At 39.7% G+C, this 17,646-nt stretch overlaps 1 protein-coding gene across 7 annotated transcripts in view; it reads right to left on the reverse strand.

The window, feature by feature from the left end:
• The window catches only part of LOC134204299 (syntaxin-1A), a 93,540-nt gene extending 90,213 nt beyond the window's left edge, over positions 1 to 3,327 (reverse strand). For all 7 annotated transcript variants that reach the window (XR_009977828.1, XR_009977827.1, XM_062679117.1 and 4 more), the window contains exon 1: positions 3,114 to 3,327. Coding sequence is in view for 5 of the 7 variants with exons in the window: in XM_062679117.1 (XP_062535101.1) it covers positions 3,114 to 3,312 (199 nt within the window). In the remaining 2 variants the exon portion in view is untranslated. The remainder of the gene's footprint in view (positions 1 to 3,113) is intronic.
• Between the last annotated feature and the right edge of the window lie 14,319 nt (positions 3,328 to 17,646).

The following is a 17,646-nucleotide window of genomic DNA, read 5'->3' on the forward strand; positions in this document are numbered from 1 at the left end:
ATTTCTAAATACCGAAATTCTCAAATCCCCCAGTTCATCAATTTCCAATTCGCCTTTTCCAACATTCCTAAATTCTTAAATTCCGTAATTTCTTAACTCATAAATTACTAAATCCTTAATACCGTTTTGACTCAAATTCCGAAGATGACTCATATTGCAAACACTTGCGTTTTTGCGCCCTAAAACTAAAACTTTTGTAGGTTTTCCGTACTGAGGATCAAGATTACAAACAAATTCAAGATCTTATCGAGAAAATTACACGAAAAAAGCCAAAATGGCAGATTAAAAACAAGTGTTCAGAATATGAGTCATGTTCGGAATATGCCATTATCATCATTCAGGTGTCTTGTTGATAGTTGGATGGCATCTTTCTGTTTCAAATTTGGTAGTTTTTTCGTTTATATTTCTCAGAAAATCAAAAATACAAAGTAGCTCCCGGAATCAAAAGAACCCCGCGCCTAAATCCCTCAATTTTTTAATTCCAAAATTCCTGAAATTCCAAAATGCCATATTTCTAAATTCCTGAATTCCTAAACTCCACAATTTCTCAATAACTAAATTCTTAAATTCCCAAATTCATAAATTCCTAAATTTACGAATTCTTGAATTTCTAAATGAATAAACTCTTCAATTCTTAAACTTTTAAATACCTGAATTCCCAAATTTCTGATTGAATAAATTCTTCAATTCTTAAACTTTTAAATACCTGAATTCCCAAATTCCTTATTTAATTCCTCAACTGCTCAGTTCGCTAATTTCCCAAAAGGCGTTATTAATTATTTCTTTAATACTCAAATTCTTAATTTTAACAATTCTTAAAAATCAATATTCCTTAATTCCAGAATTCATCAACTCCTTAATTCCAAATTATTAAGTTCATAAATTTCCAAATTCTTGACATTCTTAATTCCTGAATTCCTAAATTCTTCAGGTCCTTAATTTCCAAATCCCTTAATTCAAGAATTCCTCATCTCCTGAGTTCCTAAGCTTCTCAATTCCTAAATTCTCAAATATTTTAATTTCCTATATACTAAATTCTTAAATTCCCAAACTTCTAATTCCAATAATATTCCAAACTTCTTATTACCAAAATTCCATAGATCCAAAATTTTACCATTCCAAAATTTTCAAATTCCTAAAATTTCTTTTTTCTAAAATCCTAATTCTCTAATATCCTGAGCTCGAAAACTCCTAAATTCCTTAAATCCTAAAATCCCAGATTTCTCCCAATCCAAATGTTGACTTACTGTTACCTGACTGTGGGTTCGACAGGAAATTTCTCAGAATTTCGAAATTCCTAAATTTCTGAATATAAAAACCCCAAATTCCTAAATTGTTAAATTCTTGAATTTCTAAATGCTTAAAGTCCAAATTGCTCAATCCCTGAATACCTAAATTCCTCGATTTTTAAATTATTTTTTTTTTAAATCCCTTATGTTGATATTTCTCAATTCCTGAAATCGTAAACTCCTCAACTTCTCAATTCCCAGATTCATAAATTCCTGATTTCCTAAAACCCTAAATTTTTCAATTTCTAAAAATTCCTAAATGCCTAAATTTCTTTATTTCCAAATATCAAAATGCCTATATTTCTAAATGCCTATATTCCTAAATTTCTAAATGCCTAAATTCCCAAATTTCTGAATGCCTAAATTCCTCAATTTCCAAATCCTTAATTCCTTCTTTAATTCCTCAACTGCTTAATTCCAAAATTCTCAAAGTCTTTAATTCATTAATACCTCAATACCCTAATTCTTAATTTCATCAATACTTGAATATCTAAATTCCTGACTTCCAGAATTCCTCAACTCCTCAATTCTAATTTTCTAAATTCCTCAACCCCTGAATTCCTAAATGACGCAACTTCTCAATTCCTAAATTCTCAAACACCTAAATTCCTAAATTCTTAAACTTTTAATTTTCTAAGCTGTTGAGTTTCTAAATCCCTCAATTCCTCCATTCCCAAATTCCTATGCTCCTCAATTTTCCTCTCACTTCCAAAATTGCAAAATTGTATAATTTTAACATTTCAAAATTTCTAATTTTCTAATTTTCCTAATCCAAATTTTATAATATCTTAAGCTTTGAAACTCCTAAATTCATTAATTCCTAAGTTCCTAAATTCCAATTTTTTTCAATTATTTATAATTTGATCTTCTTCTTATATGGATCTTGGATCTACATTCCAACTGGAACTTGGACTGCTTTTCAACTTAGTACTCTATTAGCATTTCATTAGTATCTTGTGTGGCAAGTACAATGGATACACTATGCCCAGGGAGTTCGAGAAAGAATTCTAAAAATCGTAAATTCCTTAATTCTAAAAATCGTAAATGCCTTAATTCCTAAATTTTCATTCCTAAATGCCTAAATGCCTATATCCTTAAATTTTTAAATTTCTGAATTCTTCAATTCATAAATTCTCAAATTACTTAATGCCTATATTCCTATATCCCTAAATTTCTTAGTTCTAAAATTCCTAAATTAATAAATTCTTCAATTCCTTAACTTTTGAATACCTAAATTTCTTAATTCAACTGCTCAATTCCCAAAGTCCTTAATTCATAATACCTCAATACCCGCATTCCTAATTTCATCAATTCTTGAATATCTAAATTCCTGAATTCCTAAATTCCTGAATTCTTCAACTCCTCCTTCAAATTCCTAATTTTTTTAATTCTTCAACTGCTAGTTTCTCAATTCCTAAATTCTAAAATACCTAAATTCCCAATTTCCTAAATTATTATTTTCCCTAAGCTCTTGAGTTCTTAAATTCCTCAATTTCTTAATACCCAAATTCCTATGCTCCAATATTTCCAATTTCCAAAATTCGAAAATTGAAAAATTCCAAAAATGTTACATTTCAGAATTTCTAATTTCCTAAATTTCCAAGCTTCCTAATTCCAAAATTCCCAATTTTCTAACATCCTAAACTTTGAAACCTCTGAATTCCTCAATTCCAAAGTGACATAATACCCAAATTCCTAAATTTCTAAATTCTTTATAATCTAAACTGATTTGCCGCCGACCGGTTCATTGGCAAAGTTTCCTTTCTCCACAAGCACACAAATATTCATCCGAAAAAAACTCAACAATCCAAAATTTTGACTTACTCTCATCTGACTGTGGGGCCGACAGGATGGCACTGTGCTTTTTCTTCACCTCCTCCACGTTCGCCTGGATTTTGTCGATCATGATACGGATCTCTTCCACCTCGTTGAAAAAATCCTCCATAAAGCTGCCCTCCACCGGCACGGCCACATCTTCCGGCATGTCCTCATCGTCGCTCTGTGCCTGCGGTTTTCCGAACATCGGGGGTTTTCACAATTCGGACAGCGAGGATAGAACGGGGAAAGAAAAACGAAGATGGAAACGATGGGGAGAGAAAAAAAATCATTAGTTGCTTTCTCATTGGCATAGCGAACTTGGTTTGTAAAAGAATTAACAGAAAGAAAAATCTATAAAAAAAAAAACTGAGAGAAGCCAAGGCAAAAATAAGCACCCCGGAAAAGTTTTCCCGTGGGGGAAAGAACAAATGCCGATCATTGACCTGGATAATAGTTTTCAAGTGGAAACAATTTGGAAGCTAGCCAAACAAACTATTTATTCCGAATACTGCGCTCGCTACGAGGGAACACGGGTGCTGTGGAGATAAAAAAACAAGAATGAAACACCTTACCAACTATAGAATCCGCGTTTGGGAATTCTCGATTCTGCTCATCATAACCTGGAGAAGGAAACACGCTGCAAATGGAAACACGGCGAGCTAGCTCGGCGGCAACCGCACCGGCAAGGAATCAAGTCAGCAGCACAAATCTATCGGATCAATATTTTGGTTCTTTTTTTGGTCTGCTCATATAACTTCGTGAGAATAAAAAAGCACTATCGGCGGCAAGCGACATAAACATAAAAAAAACTTTGCCCCAACTATTTTAATGAGCAGTCAGCCATAATCGGGGATGCAACAACTCAAATTGTGCAGAATAATGCTAATTTCCGAAAGTTCAGCGCTCTAATATCAGAAAGTTTGAATGACCTCAGGGGGTCATTCATATACAGTGGAGTTCTGGTAAAAGAATATTTGAATTATCAAGTTAATTTATTCTTAACGATATCGTGAAAAGAATAATGAACGATTATCTGGACCATGAGTTCAGTGGGATTTAGCTCGCGATTTGATTCATGCATAAGATATGAGAATTTTAATATTCGCAACTTTGTAATATAAGCAACATGAAAAACTACATCTCGTTGCAATTACACAAGATAAGTGACCGAAAATGCATCGAAAATGATTAGTAATTTTACTATTTTTTTATACGCTGGGCAAGCTTATTGTTTTTCGATCTTAACCTGTCTATGGTTTTGTGGTAAATGGTAAAGAATACATACAAAATGTCTCTTTTATGGACGTATAACCGTTTGAAAAATCATGCTTGAATTATTCAAACAAACGCCCCACATTTATCATCAATACAAAGCAAAATCCAGCACGCCCCTACCGACTTTTCAAAGTCCTTTCCTTGCGTCAGCATATTTAGTCAGCTTATTCATCCGAGAGTATGAGAATCAGCATCCTCTAAATTTGTGCCTTCCAGCTCAGTAGTTCTCACACATGGTAACAACGCAACATTCGGTATTCACGTAATGTTGGGAGAATGGGGTTGGTTGTTGGCAACAACACGAAAACGCATCCGTCTGGATGGTCGATGATGGAAACCTGCTGAAACATAATCTCCCGATGTTCGAAACTATACTGAATTGGATTCTATGGCACACGCCATCATCATCGTCGTCATCGGCGTTTTCCACTCGGTTTGGTGATGATGGGCTATTTTTGTGGTCTTATTGCAGTTGCTATATGAGCCATTGTTGTTGTCCTCGCCGCCGCCATCGCCGACATGGAACTGACGTAGCTCAGCGACTCGGTCCATCCAGCCATTTCCCGAAGGATGAGACCCGGAGACGGAAAATTGACGGGTTTTTTTTCGGTGGGCATTTGTTGTTGTTGTTATTCTTGCATCGTCATCAGCACTTCCAATGAGGCCAAATGAGACTATTTTTATGTACTCTCGTTGGTCAAAATAACCGAGTGCCAGGTGGATCAATTTTCACAAATTCCTGAAATTGAATACTTTTGATTTCATTTGCTTAACACATCTGGCTGCCCCCTGTGATGTCGATCCCGTGCTAAAAGCATGCAAGCTGTCAAATGTGGAATCAATCTTCAACTCATAGATCGGATTGACGTCATCTGTAAAACGTTTGACTACAAGCGATGGTTCAGTAGGGAATCCCCTCTCAGTGATTGTATAAAACACAAGGCCGATGACTGGACAGGACGTATCGAAACATGACAAACTTTCGCAGCGATAATGTAAGAAGCAGTCGTTAGAGCAATATCAACTAGTAGTTGATTTTCCGGTCGCAATGAGATATGGTATGATAGCTTAAAGCCAACCAAATAAATTCCCCATTAAAAATATAACCAAAATCCATAAAAAAATTAAAATACATTAGAATATGAATTGAACTTTACATTGTTTCTTTACATTGTTTCTAGAAAGGACTATGTACTAAATTATGAATCGTTCTACTTTCTCGATAAGTTTGTAATAATCAGCACAACGGTTGTTACATCGTTTAAAGCAAACGTGAGAACATTTTGCGCACAGCAAAACTGGAACAAACGGACGTTCATTACTAAATCTTGATAGTAGCCGTTTGACGTGCTCAAACACCGTTTCACGTTCCAACAATATCGATCCATCGTTGTGACATTTTTGCAGACGCTCATTTGAATGCCTACGCTTCGCCGCGCCACCGTCATGCTTCTCCTATTCACCTCGCCCACCCACTTCGCCAGACTCCAGCGTACAGATTGCAGATAATGAAACTTTCATTAAATGAGGATTTTCAAATTCCTGCACCATCAGCACCCACACTGTAGGTTTGCCATTCAAAGCAGGTACCTCGAACAGAAGGCGGATGATGATCGTCAACATTGCGCTGAATGGCTGCTGGATGCTGAGCTTGAAGGCAGAACGGAAAGCAAAATGGCATCAATCTTACTGGTGGGCCGATTTCATGATTGCTGCTTTACCTGTTTCTGGTGGGGTTTTAGAATCGTGTCAGATGTTATACAAGGATCATTGTCATATTGTCATATTTTCCCGTTTCAGCAAGTTATATTATGCTCAAGACATCACATAGTATACAGTCAAACAGATTCAAAACAAATTTTCCAACGAAACTTCTAACAATCAAACTAAGGAATGTGGCATTTTAAGAGCAGAGCAACATCAAAACATCGATGATCGTCAACGTCAGTTAAATTGGCTAGTCGTCTAAATAAATTACAATCTGGTGCGCTCAATGGCGCGAGGTTCAATGGTAGAAACATTAGTACTAGAAACATTAGATAGTGCCGCTGTAGCTATTTAAGATATTTTGTCAAAATATGCTTCAACAAACTTAATTTGGTTGTATTTTATGCATCGTTTGTAGTATATGTTTGGTTTTATCACCTACATCGGTTAAATTAGATGTTAGTCACGCGAATTGGAGCGACATTAGCAATCTTATACTTTTGCATCAACTGTCCAATAAGGAATCAATTAAAGTTCTGGAAGGCACGTCATTGGCAGCGTTTGGCATGTGACTTGTGAAAACGAGGCTGGCATTGCCATTTTTCTTTGTTTGAAAATCCCGGTGGTAATGACTACAGACGGTGGGTGGACTGTTTTCAGTTTCAAAACCATGCCAGCCCTTTTAGCACACTGTTCTAAGCGTGCCACTTACTTTTGCCTACCGGGTGGAAGTTGGCTCAGATAAAGCTTGACTAACGCTAATCACGCTCTGGCCACGTACCAACCCTGGCATGGTCTCCCTACAGCATGCCTGCCTGTAAACAACCAAGGGAACAGAAGGATTCGATGACATCCCAAGAGGACGCCAATTGCAATTATATAATCTCTCAATTCTTGTGGTACGATGGGTGAGGGCGCATCAACCGCAGTGATGAATCCCTTCACAAGAAAGGACTTGAGATCTCCTTTCAATAGGGTTAATAGTGGAGTAAAGAAGTCCTTAGTGCCACGACTCCTCATATGGCGATGGCTGATAGCCTGGCTATCAACACGTTGTCGTCGAACAACTAAATGCAATCATCAAATTCATGAGTGTTCTAAATAACATCATCATGGAAATTGAGCAGAACTTCTGGTACTTCCGACAGTATGTCGCAAGTCCCGAGGCTTTAACAAAACGCGCTTATTAGGCAGGTGACTGGAAGCAGGTAGGGCGAGAAATAATCCCAGACCTGGGCATTCCACTTTCAAGGAGGTTCGACGATGGCACAAGTGGCGATTGATTTCGCCATACGTGCCAACGAGGGAGGAATGCGACGTGCTCCAAACCCGTCAGGCAGCAGTCTGCTAGAGAATTACCGTAACGCCAAACATCGTGCTACAGCCAATGCGAAGCTTCGTTGGTTGGTACTAAAGTGGTCGATATTGGCCTTTATGAAAAAAAATAGATATTCGGTATTAGGTATTTGGTGGATTCAAAACTGCTAATATCCGTAAAATACCGCTATTCGTAAAAGTGCCAACCCTAGCATGGTCTCCCTGCAGCTAACTTTGCCTTTAAAGGCAACCAAGGTAACATTAAAGTTCTATGACATCCAAGGACGCCAACTGCAATTATATAATCTTCCAATTCTAGTAGACTATTGGTAGGGGCGCCTCAACCGCGGCAGCGAATCTCTTCGAAAGAAAGGACTTGAGATCTCCACTCAATGGGTTAACAGTGGAGTAAAGGGTTCCTAGTAGACCGACTTCTTTTGATTAGGTGGAAGACAAACTCAAATGTGAAAATCATTTGCTGTGAGCTGGGCAAGTGAAACTTAATAGACTACATAATAAAGCAGTTCCAATCCGCATTGTTGGAAATATTGCCAGCTTCTGAGAATCCCACCTCTGGTTCGCCCAAAATTTGACAATTGATCCCAAGAGCATCAATCCCAAAAAATCAATGTCAAGTACTTGTTTTTAATCCCTTCAGATTCATAGTAGGTGAGTTCTTCATGGGGTGCTGGCAAGGATCCTGGCGTCAGCGTAGTTGCCACCGGCAATGCAAGAGTTTTGCTCTGAAGCATCTCATCGAATCCACAGACGCATCTTCTTCGTACTGGTCGTCAGGTGTGGTCTTTGTCTCAGCTTCGACGATCGCATCAGGAATGATTAGACTATTCAAGATCTGGTCCGCTTGCTTAATCAAAAGTATGGATGTCTTGAAGAAATTACCAAAATCATTTCTGATCGATTGCGTTACAGGAATTTGAGAGCATCGAAAAAGTTGGCGGCATTTTCTCAGAATGAAGTGCAGAACTCACGGCAGAGTAGTTCCACAGCAGCTTTAACAGGTTCGAGGGCTTGAAGCATTTCACCTACCTCCATAAATTCATCCCCACTGAAGATGAATTTGGATTGAAGCTTCACTTCGATCAGAGTTGTTTTTGAACGGGTCCCTTAAACTAACAGAACCGTTTGAGCATGGATAGCATTCTATTCCAGTGTGTCTTGATATCAGCTACCAATGCAAGTTCTTTCGTCAACTCGTCAATTCGTCATCAGCGCCAGGATTTTTCATTACCCTTTTTTAATTCAATCGAAGTCAACTCGTTATCCCATCACAACGAAGTGGTTTTGAAATTCTACTGAAACCCCAAGTGACTAAACTCAAGCGGATAAACTCATATTGGGCAAGAATCCTGTACGATATACCATCCTTCAAAGCCATTCGGGCTAGAGCAGTTTCACGAAAGGAGACCGTCAATGGAAAATATTGCGTGATTGTTGTACCCCTTTTTGGAAATAAGGCCCGAACAGCACACATGTGGTATATAGGTTTATGTTACCTTTATGCAACTAAATTCGGTCGTATTTGAGTTGCAGCAACCAGAATGGTTCGAATTGTGCTGCTAGGGGGTTTAAGTTGATGTTAACGGTTGATCACCAGCCCCATCTGGAGAAACAGCACGTTTCAGAATAATGTTGTACAATCCTTTGAGATGTGTTTTCATTCCACTTGTGCTGGAGCCTTCACACTTAATTACTTTTGAACACTTCACGATCTTGGCTATGCCACGGGTTTCCTTTCCGCGTAAAAACTACACAGAAGCAATGGCGCACTGAGGAGCATTTCAGCCCAAATCCTGGCCAAAAGTCAAAAACAAATTTGTTTGATATTTCCATGTTATTTTTCGTCTTTGAACTCTCAAATAGTAATAATAGTTTGCCAAGGGATTTTTGAGACAATATTGTTTATTTGTAAGCAATGCTGACTGTCAAAACTTTACCATAATTCCATGCTAGTTTAATAAAAAAAAATGTACATGAATGTTCACGTTTATCGTGTTTTTCTTGGTTTTTAATGATTTTTAAGATGAAAATCAATATAGGTATCAATGATGAGGGTATGTAAAACGTTTTCAAAAGTTATTTGATCTGAAACCGTTTTCAGAAAATCCATAATCAAAATTTTATTTACTAGTTTTTTCTACCTTTTTTACAATAATAATAATTTGATCAATTATACTAAATCTACTAATTACATAACTTAATATATTATACTAAATTAAATTACTATTAACTTAATTACGTTCCAAACTCGTCCAAGCAACAAAATTATCAGCGTTGGAATGCTTGGAGTTTCCTTAGAAATCTCCACAAAAAGCATTTCACGCATCCTTAGTTACGCAATCGTGACTTATTTTTATTTTAATAAAGTAAAGTTTGCTAAAAAAGCTAGACGAAAAAAAACCCTTATTAATCCACCTAGCAGTGTTAGTGCCTTTCTCGTCAAAAAAAATGCTGAAAAATATGGGTGAGTGTTTTTTAGCGTGTTATGTATTTTTTAATATTTTGACCAAAAAATAGTCATAAGAATAATCAAGGATGAAGTTAACATAAGAAAGATCATAGTCACTGATGGAACCAGAGGTGGGCCCCTCGTCACAAGAACGCTGTTGTTCTCAAAGTCAGCTTTCTTGCGCCAAGTGATATCAAATAACAACAACTGACTCCGTGTCATCCAGATGGTCATACCATCCAGATGAATCAAAGACATAAATACAAAAATACACTTTGTTGTTTATATTGAATGCATTTACAGACGAGAAAATGATTGACATAGTTTTGGCCAGTTATGTCTTCCTCTCATTGTTGTCTCCCAAAAAATGTTTGTCCGTTACAGATGTGAAACATCGCCAAGAATGTCAACTATGTGAACATCAGCATCGTAATTACTTAAGCACCCCAAATTCCCTTCCTTCCCTACTATATTATTCCTACTTTATGGGCAGCAGGGACTATGTCCAAGGGCTTGACGATCCCTCCCCAGGCCATCTGCGAGTTGTGGGGCTTGCCTAGGATGTGGTGGGGTTTGACAGTGGCCCTGTTAAACCTCTATAAAAAGCTGCATGTATCCGCAAGTAGGCCCCACCAAACGACCGTGTGCCGCTCAAAGCCCACAACCCAATCCTGGTGTTAGGTGGGACGCTAAACAGCCCTGACACGACGGCCTCCGACGAGACAGGAGGTTTGCCCAGGCCAATAAACCTGAAAACCAATAATTACAATATAACAATATAAGAGATAAAGCGACTCGATATAATCGCAAAGACCTAGGCGACGAATAAAGGATCACGATTGGAAGCTTGGTAGGAACTGCAATTGCTAGGTTTCGCAGGTTGCACAGGATGATCTACGATAATTACATCCCCAACTTCGACGTCGTGGCGCTGCAGGAGATTGCTGGACAGGACAGAAGTGTGGAAAGCGGGCATCGAGCGGCTACCTTCTACAAAGCTGTGGCACCACCAACGAGCTGGGAACCGGCTTCATAGTGCGGGTAAGATGCGCCGCGGTGATTGGGTGGCATCCAATCAACGCAAGGATGTGCAAGCGGATTAAAGCGTTTCTTCAACTATAGCATCATCAGCAGCTGCCCATACGAAGGAGACCGACGACGAGAAAGAAGCGTTCTACGCACAGCTGGACAGACATACGATGATACCCACTGCGGGACGTCAAAATCGTCATCGGCGACGAGACGCACAGGTAGGAAGGGAAATGTAAACCGGTCATCGGACCGGATATGATCTACACCGTATCGAATGACAACGCCACGATGCATAAACTGCAGCCTCCGCGGAATGGTGTCCGAAGCACCTTCTTTCCCGCAAAATATCCACAAGGCCACATGGAGATCACCTAAAGAAACGGAAAACCATGACCACGTTCTAATCGATGAGAATTCTTCTCGACATCACGAACGTCCGCACACCGCAGTGCGAATATTGAATCGACCACTACCTCGTTGCAGTATGCCTGCGCTCAAAACTCTCGACGGTGTACAAACGTCGAAGTCGACGCCGCGGCTTAACATTGGGCGGCTACAGACGCTAGACTCCAAGACACGCGCAGCAGCTGGAAGTGGCACTCAACGGAAGAGCAGCTGGCGCAGCGTCTCGAAGATGGCTGGAGAGATATTCAATCCGCCATTGGAAGCACCACAACCTGCAGCTGGCATGGTGCCCCCGGATCAGAGAAACGACTGGTATGACGGCGAATGTGAGCAGTTAGTAAAAGAGAAGAATGCAGCATGGGCGAGATTGCTCACAACACCGCACGAGATTTGGGATGGAAGTTTTGCCGCAGGAGTGGATGGAAGGTGCCGTGTGTCCCATCTACAAAAAGGGCGATAAGCTGGATTGTAGCAACTACCGCGCAATCACACTGCTGAACGCCGCCACAAGGTACTCTCCCAAATTTTATGCCGTCGACTAGCACCAATTGCAAGGGAGTTCGTGGGCATTACCAGGCGGGTTTTATGGGCGAACGCTTCACCACGGCCCAGGTGTTCACCATTGCCAAGTATGCGATACCGCAGCAATACAACGTGCCCACCATCTATTCATCGACTCAAAGCCACATAGATACAATCGATCGGAACCAGCTATGCGCTAATGCACGAACAGGGTTCCGGATAAACTGACACGGTTGATCAAAGCGACGATGGATCGGGTGATGTGCGTAGTTCGAGTTTCAGGGGCATTCTGAGTCCCTTCGAAACCCGTTGAGGGTTACGGCAAGGTGATGGTCTTTCGTGTCTACTATTCAACATCGCTTTGGAAGGGTAATACGAAGAGCAGGCCGACGACATAGATATTATAGCACGTCATACTTTGAGAAGATGGAGGAAGCCACATCAGACTAAAGAGGAAGCCAAGCGGATCGGACTAGTCATCAACACGTCGAAGACGAAGTACATGATAGAGAGTGGCCTAATCAGATAGAGGACAGTCGATAGTCACACACGTCGAAGACGAAGTACATGAGAAGGTTCAAGAAGACATGGAACCACCCACCGCGGTGCATCGTGACGAAATCGATGTGAAGAATTTGTGCTCACTGGTGACCCGAAATGATACCATCAGAGAAATTCGGAGACGCATAGTGGCTGGAAATCGTACGTACTTTGACTCCAAGACGCTCCGATCGAATAGAGTTCGCCGCCGTACCAAACTGGCAATCTACAAAACGCTCATTAGACCGGTAGTCCTCTACGGACACGAGACCTGGACGATGCTCGTGGAGGACCAACGCGCACTGGGGTTTCGAAGGAAGTGCTGCGTACCATCTATGGTGGGGTGCAGATGGCGGACGGTACGTGGAGGCGAATGAACCACGAGTTGCATGAGCTGCTGGGAGAACCATCCATCGTTCACCTCAAAATCGGACGACTGTGGTGGGCCGGGCACGACACCAGAATGTCGGACGTAACCCGGTGAAAATGGTTCTCGACAACGATCCGATGAGCACAAGAAGGGGAGGTGCGCAGCGGGAAGTGGATCGATCAGGTGGAGATGACTTGCGGACCCCCGTAGACTGCGTGGTTGGCGACTAGCCATGGACCAAGCCGAATGGAGAAGACTCTTATATCCGCACAGGCCAGCTTCAGCCTTAGTCTGAATTACACAAATTTCATTATAATCAACCCAGGAGGCAACATTTTATCGATCTTTGAAAGTGATGCAATTTGATTCCGTTAATCCTTTAATATATGTTTTGAATAATCATGCGACGTTTGTTTGTTTGAATTCATGAACGTGAATATTTTATGCTCTAGCCGTAAGCGTCTGCAAGAACACTACAAAGCGGGACCGGATGCACTTGTGGTAATGATCGACAAAAGATGTACAAAAAGTTTTAAGCGGTGGAGAGGGTGCAAACACTCCGATTGCCTGGATTTCGCAGCAAATCTTGCAGCAAATAGGGGAACGGTTCGCCACTTAATCTCATAGCTCCTATTTCCATCCCATCAAAAACAAAGCAATGGAAAGGAATTTGGTTTGTTTGTTATTTTTGTGATTTTTTCAGCAGTGAGCACGCATGTTGACAAAAGAAGCGACAATTTGTTGTTTCTTTGTTTAGCAATGAGATGGATATATGTACACTGAGATGGAGATCGAACAGTTCCCCTCAACTAAGAGAACAAAAGTGGGCAGAATTTTTCCGCAATTTTACCCATACGGAGATGGCGAGTTTGATTCTCGGTCCTTCTAGGATGTTTTCGGGTTGAAACTTTCTCGACACCCTGGACATGGTGTATCCAGATGTGTCACACAAGATACATATTCATGCAATGTCGGGCATAGCTTTCAATAAAAATTCTAATAGAATACTAAGTTGAAAAGCCGGACAAGTTCCAGTTAGAATGTAGAGCCATTGAAGAAGAAGAAGTGCTAAGAAACAATGCAATATATTTCGCCATCTCCTTAATTGATTGTTATCAACGATGTTATCGATTTTTTAGTATTCTTGTTTCAATCTTTTAGTAGTTTGTCAATAACTCATTCTAGAGGCTGAATTTCAAAATATGTTGAATGATGGACTTCTAGTGCGAATATATTTTAACAACCTAATAGTTCATTGTTTAATTCCGTAATAACTGTGTAACAACTCTAGTTATTAGTGGAATTCAAACAACAGGACTAGAGCGAAGCTAAGAAAACCTTCACACTAGAAGTCACTTAAAACATTTTGAAATTCAGCCTAGGAATGAGTTATTGACAAACTACTAAAGATCAAACCCGAATAACTATGATCGATAATATCCTTGATTGTTATGCAAAAAGTGCAATGATACAAAAAAAATCATGAATTGTGCGTTTATCACACCAGTTTTGCTGTACTGCGTAACGATTCATCACGTTTCACCAGAAACGGACAGCAACTCCCATAAACTCGGTTTGATTACGTGTATCAGGATCCGGGACGTGTCCATTCCAAATGCGAAATGACGTGATCGACACACTTGCTCAGCCAGATAGAAATCCTCTACCATCGGGAATAAAATTCCACCGCAGCCTCCATCACATCTTCTCGGCCAGACCGGCTACGATACGAAGTGGAGAAACTGTGTCACACTCTTTGCTGCACCATTTTAAGACCAGCCAACAACGGAACGCGCACAAAGCCTCATCGTTCAGCCCCACTAATAAGGACTACAGATAAGAACAGGATAGCCCATCTGGTGGCGCCAGCCTCTTCGGCATGTTCGTACTTTATGATTTGTTCTGTTCGTGTCTTTAAAAGAACCCATCTACTGCTGACTGGGCTGATGAGAGGGATGGAACGGTTCAGATCGATTCCACTTCTACTCGGTTAACAGCACCATCTCGGATAACAATCAACATGTAAGAGTGTGAAGACATTCTCTGATTGCACAACTTGTGCATAGCTATTTATGCAGTTTTATATATAGTAGTTTTGCATATAGTGAAACTAAAAGTTCTAAAAAAATATGGAATCACAATCCAATGAAACTAACTTTTTAAAAGTTAATGTGAACATTTTCTAGAAATTGAAATCGGTTCAAAATTACTGTTAAAGCAAACTTGTTTCTTAATAAACACCAGACAATTTTCTTATATCTCATACCAGACGAAAGACGAATTGACGATAGCATATGATCATAATGTCTTGGGCAGAACAATGAGCGCGGGGGCGCGCTCGGTGGGATATCGTGACGGAATAGCACAGAGGATAGGATCTTCCGACAGTTAGCAGGCAATTTTTCCTCACTGCTCAATCAGGCTGATTTGGATTGGTTTCTGAATTGCTTATGAATCATTTATCTGATGGGTGATAGTCACGCGGTTGGAAACACAAAAGAGCGTATTGGAGATTCACATGCCGGAAATATAGAGGCGATAATTTTATCATGATGGGGTGTGACCTTGCATAATCAATTACGATCAATTGGCTCAGTGATTTGATACCGATTTGCAGAGGTATATGCAGTTGCCAGTTTTGCTTACTCTATATATAACCATATAGGAAGTAATACGTCTGTTGCTTTCAATTTGCTTCAAACGACTGGAAATCAAACGGATGGCAAAATGGTACCATGTGCATAATTTACAGCTTAATAATACGGACCTGGAACTGCTAGCCCTAATGAAGGATTTTATCCTGCCTAATAGAATAGAGCACCTCCCATATCAACAATAGAGACGTATGTGATTTTAGGAAAGCTCAGTGTCGAGCATATTGCAAGGATGTGAAGAGTTTATTCAATCTAGAATTTGAACCACTTGAAATGTAGATCAAACCAACTTCAAAGAGTACCGACATCGGAAGATGCATTCGTCGCTAAAGCATCACCATTATTCAACTTAAAATCACATTATTAGCGTTAACTGCACCGACGGCAATCGGTGTTTATTGGTAAACAAATTTCAATTTCAATATCAGCCCCGAAGCTTAGTCGGTGTCCAAACAATTGAAGCATCCCATTCAAACATGACTGAAAGTAAAACCCGCTTTATTTTGAATATAAAGCTTCCTGTGCTTGGAAGGGTGAGTGAAAGGCGCCGCACGGCGGGCAGCGCTGGATAAATCCATACAATAATTTATGTATGAGTCAGGGGAATGGATGATGCCGTAATTCGATTTTTTTTTTACATCATGCATCTATTAATGGATCGATTAGTACGAACCGTGGTCGATGTGGAGGAGTGGGTGGATACAAAGCTCGAATCGCTGTACGTTGCTGGAAACGCATATTGGATGAGTGTAGCAACGTACGGCTAATCACGAACACTATGCACGGACATTGTTCAGTTTAGGATACTCTCTCGGCTATGAGCACCTGGAACTGCACTCTGGCATAGTCGGTGTGTGAATGGGACACAAATAACTGTTTATAAATGCCTAATTACTTATAGGTTGGTGAGCTAGTGGTACGTGTCCCGGCTATTCGCAGCTCTTAGCCAGTGTAGCATACACGATGGTTCGCTATGTGCTGATCTATTTGCCCACGCCATCGGGAAAGGTCGTTGTAACGGCTCCATGTAAGCTAATTATACGCCAATCCATGCAATAATCGGCTGAATTAAAGTGCATCATTCCGTGCCGTGAGGAAGCTTTCGCATATCCGGATAATGGATGTTTATTGTGAGTGACTTTTAGGCGAATTGCCATCTAATAACTCAATTTAAATTGAGCCAAACCAAGTTTACTGCAATAGAACTCTAGTTGTCAGTGCATCATGAAAAATAGATGAGACTCATTTGGTTTGGAGATGAACTATTTGTTTTGGAAAGAAATCAAGATAGGCTTTACACAATTTATTTACTGCAACTAGCGCCTCAATAACTCCGTTGACTAGTTGAATTAAAAAATTAAATAAACTGTTCAAGGTAGAACTGTAGAGAAAACATAGCGCTAGAAGTCCACATTTCGGAATACAGCCACTGAAATGAGTTATAGACAAACTACTAAGGCAGCGTTTCTTTACCCGAATTAAACTCATGGTGAAACTAAAAGGAGACAGTCAGATATTGAAATATCATAAAAATCGCAACGGCTCTACAATAAGACCAATAATCTCATAAGCATAAACGACTCTACACAGATGTACATTATAAACATTTCACACTATGTTTTTTAAAACATCCAATAAAACTGAACGTTATTTGACTCTAAAGTAATTGAAGAACAATAAAAGCATTTTGTTTTCATTATGTTCACAGAAAAAAAATAGAAATTCATTGAAACTAACGTTCAGGATTTACAAGAATTATTCGTGAAAATCACGAACATTTAGTTTCGCATTGCCCGTTTGCGTTCGTAAAATGTCCTCCTACATGTTCCTCGGATGTTCCCTGAGGTTTTGGGAGTGGCAATGACATTTTCCCCAAAATAAGAACACAGAAGTTTATGCATGATTTTAGGGTTTGACTGTATTATTGCTAATAATAGGATTTCAGCTTTCGCCATAGACAGGTTACAATCTCGAGCCCTGATGAAAATCAAACCCCGGATCAATGTCATTTCAAGGACTAATTTGCAAAATACTTTTTTAGAGAGTTTACAATTTACTTACAATTGTTTTAGAACAGGTGGTAAATGAACACGTTAAGGACTTGCGTTGAATACAATCATAAAAACGAGGACAACTTGCTAGTTTTACCACTTGGTCCAACAATTTAACTCATATTCTTGTACTGAACATTTTTTCGCTATATAAACATTGTTTTATATAGTCTTTTTCGAAATAAAAAACGGGGGGTCC

Source organism: Armigeres subalbatus, unplaced genomic scaffold (genome assembly GCF_024139115.2).
Source record: "Armigeres subalbatus isolate Guangzhou_Male unplaced genomic scaffold, GZ_Asu_2 Contig515, whole genome shotgun sequence".
In the NCBI taxonomy this organism is placed as follows: domain Eukaryota; kingdom Metazoa; phylum Arthropoda; class Insecta; order Diptera; family Culicidae; genus Armigeres; species Armigeres subalbatus.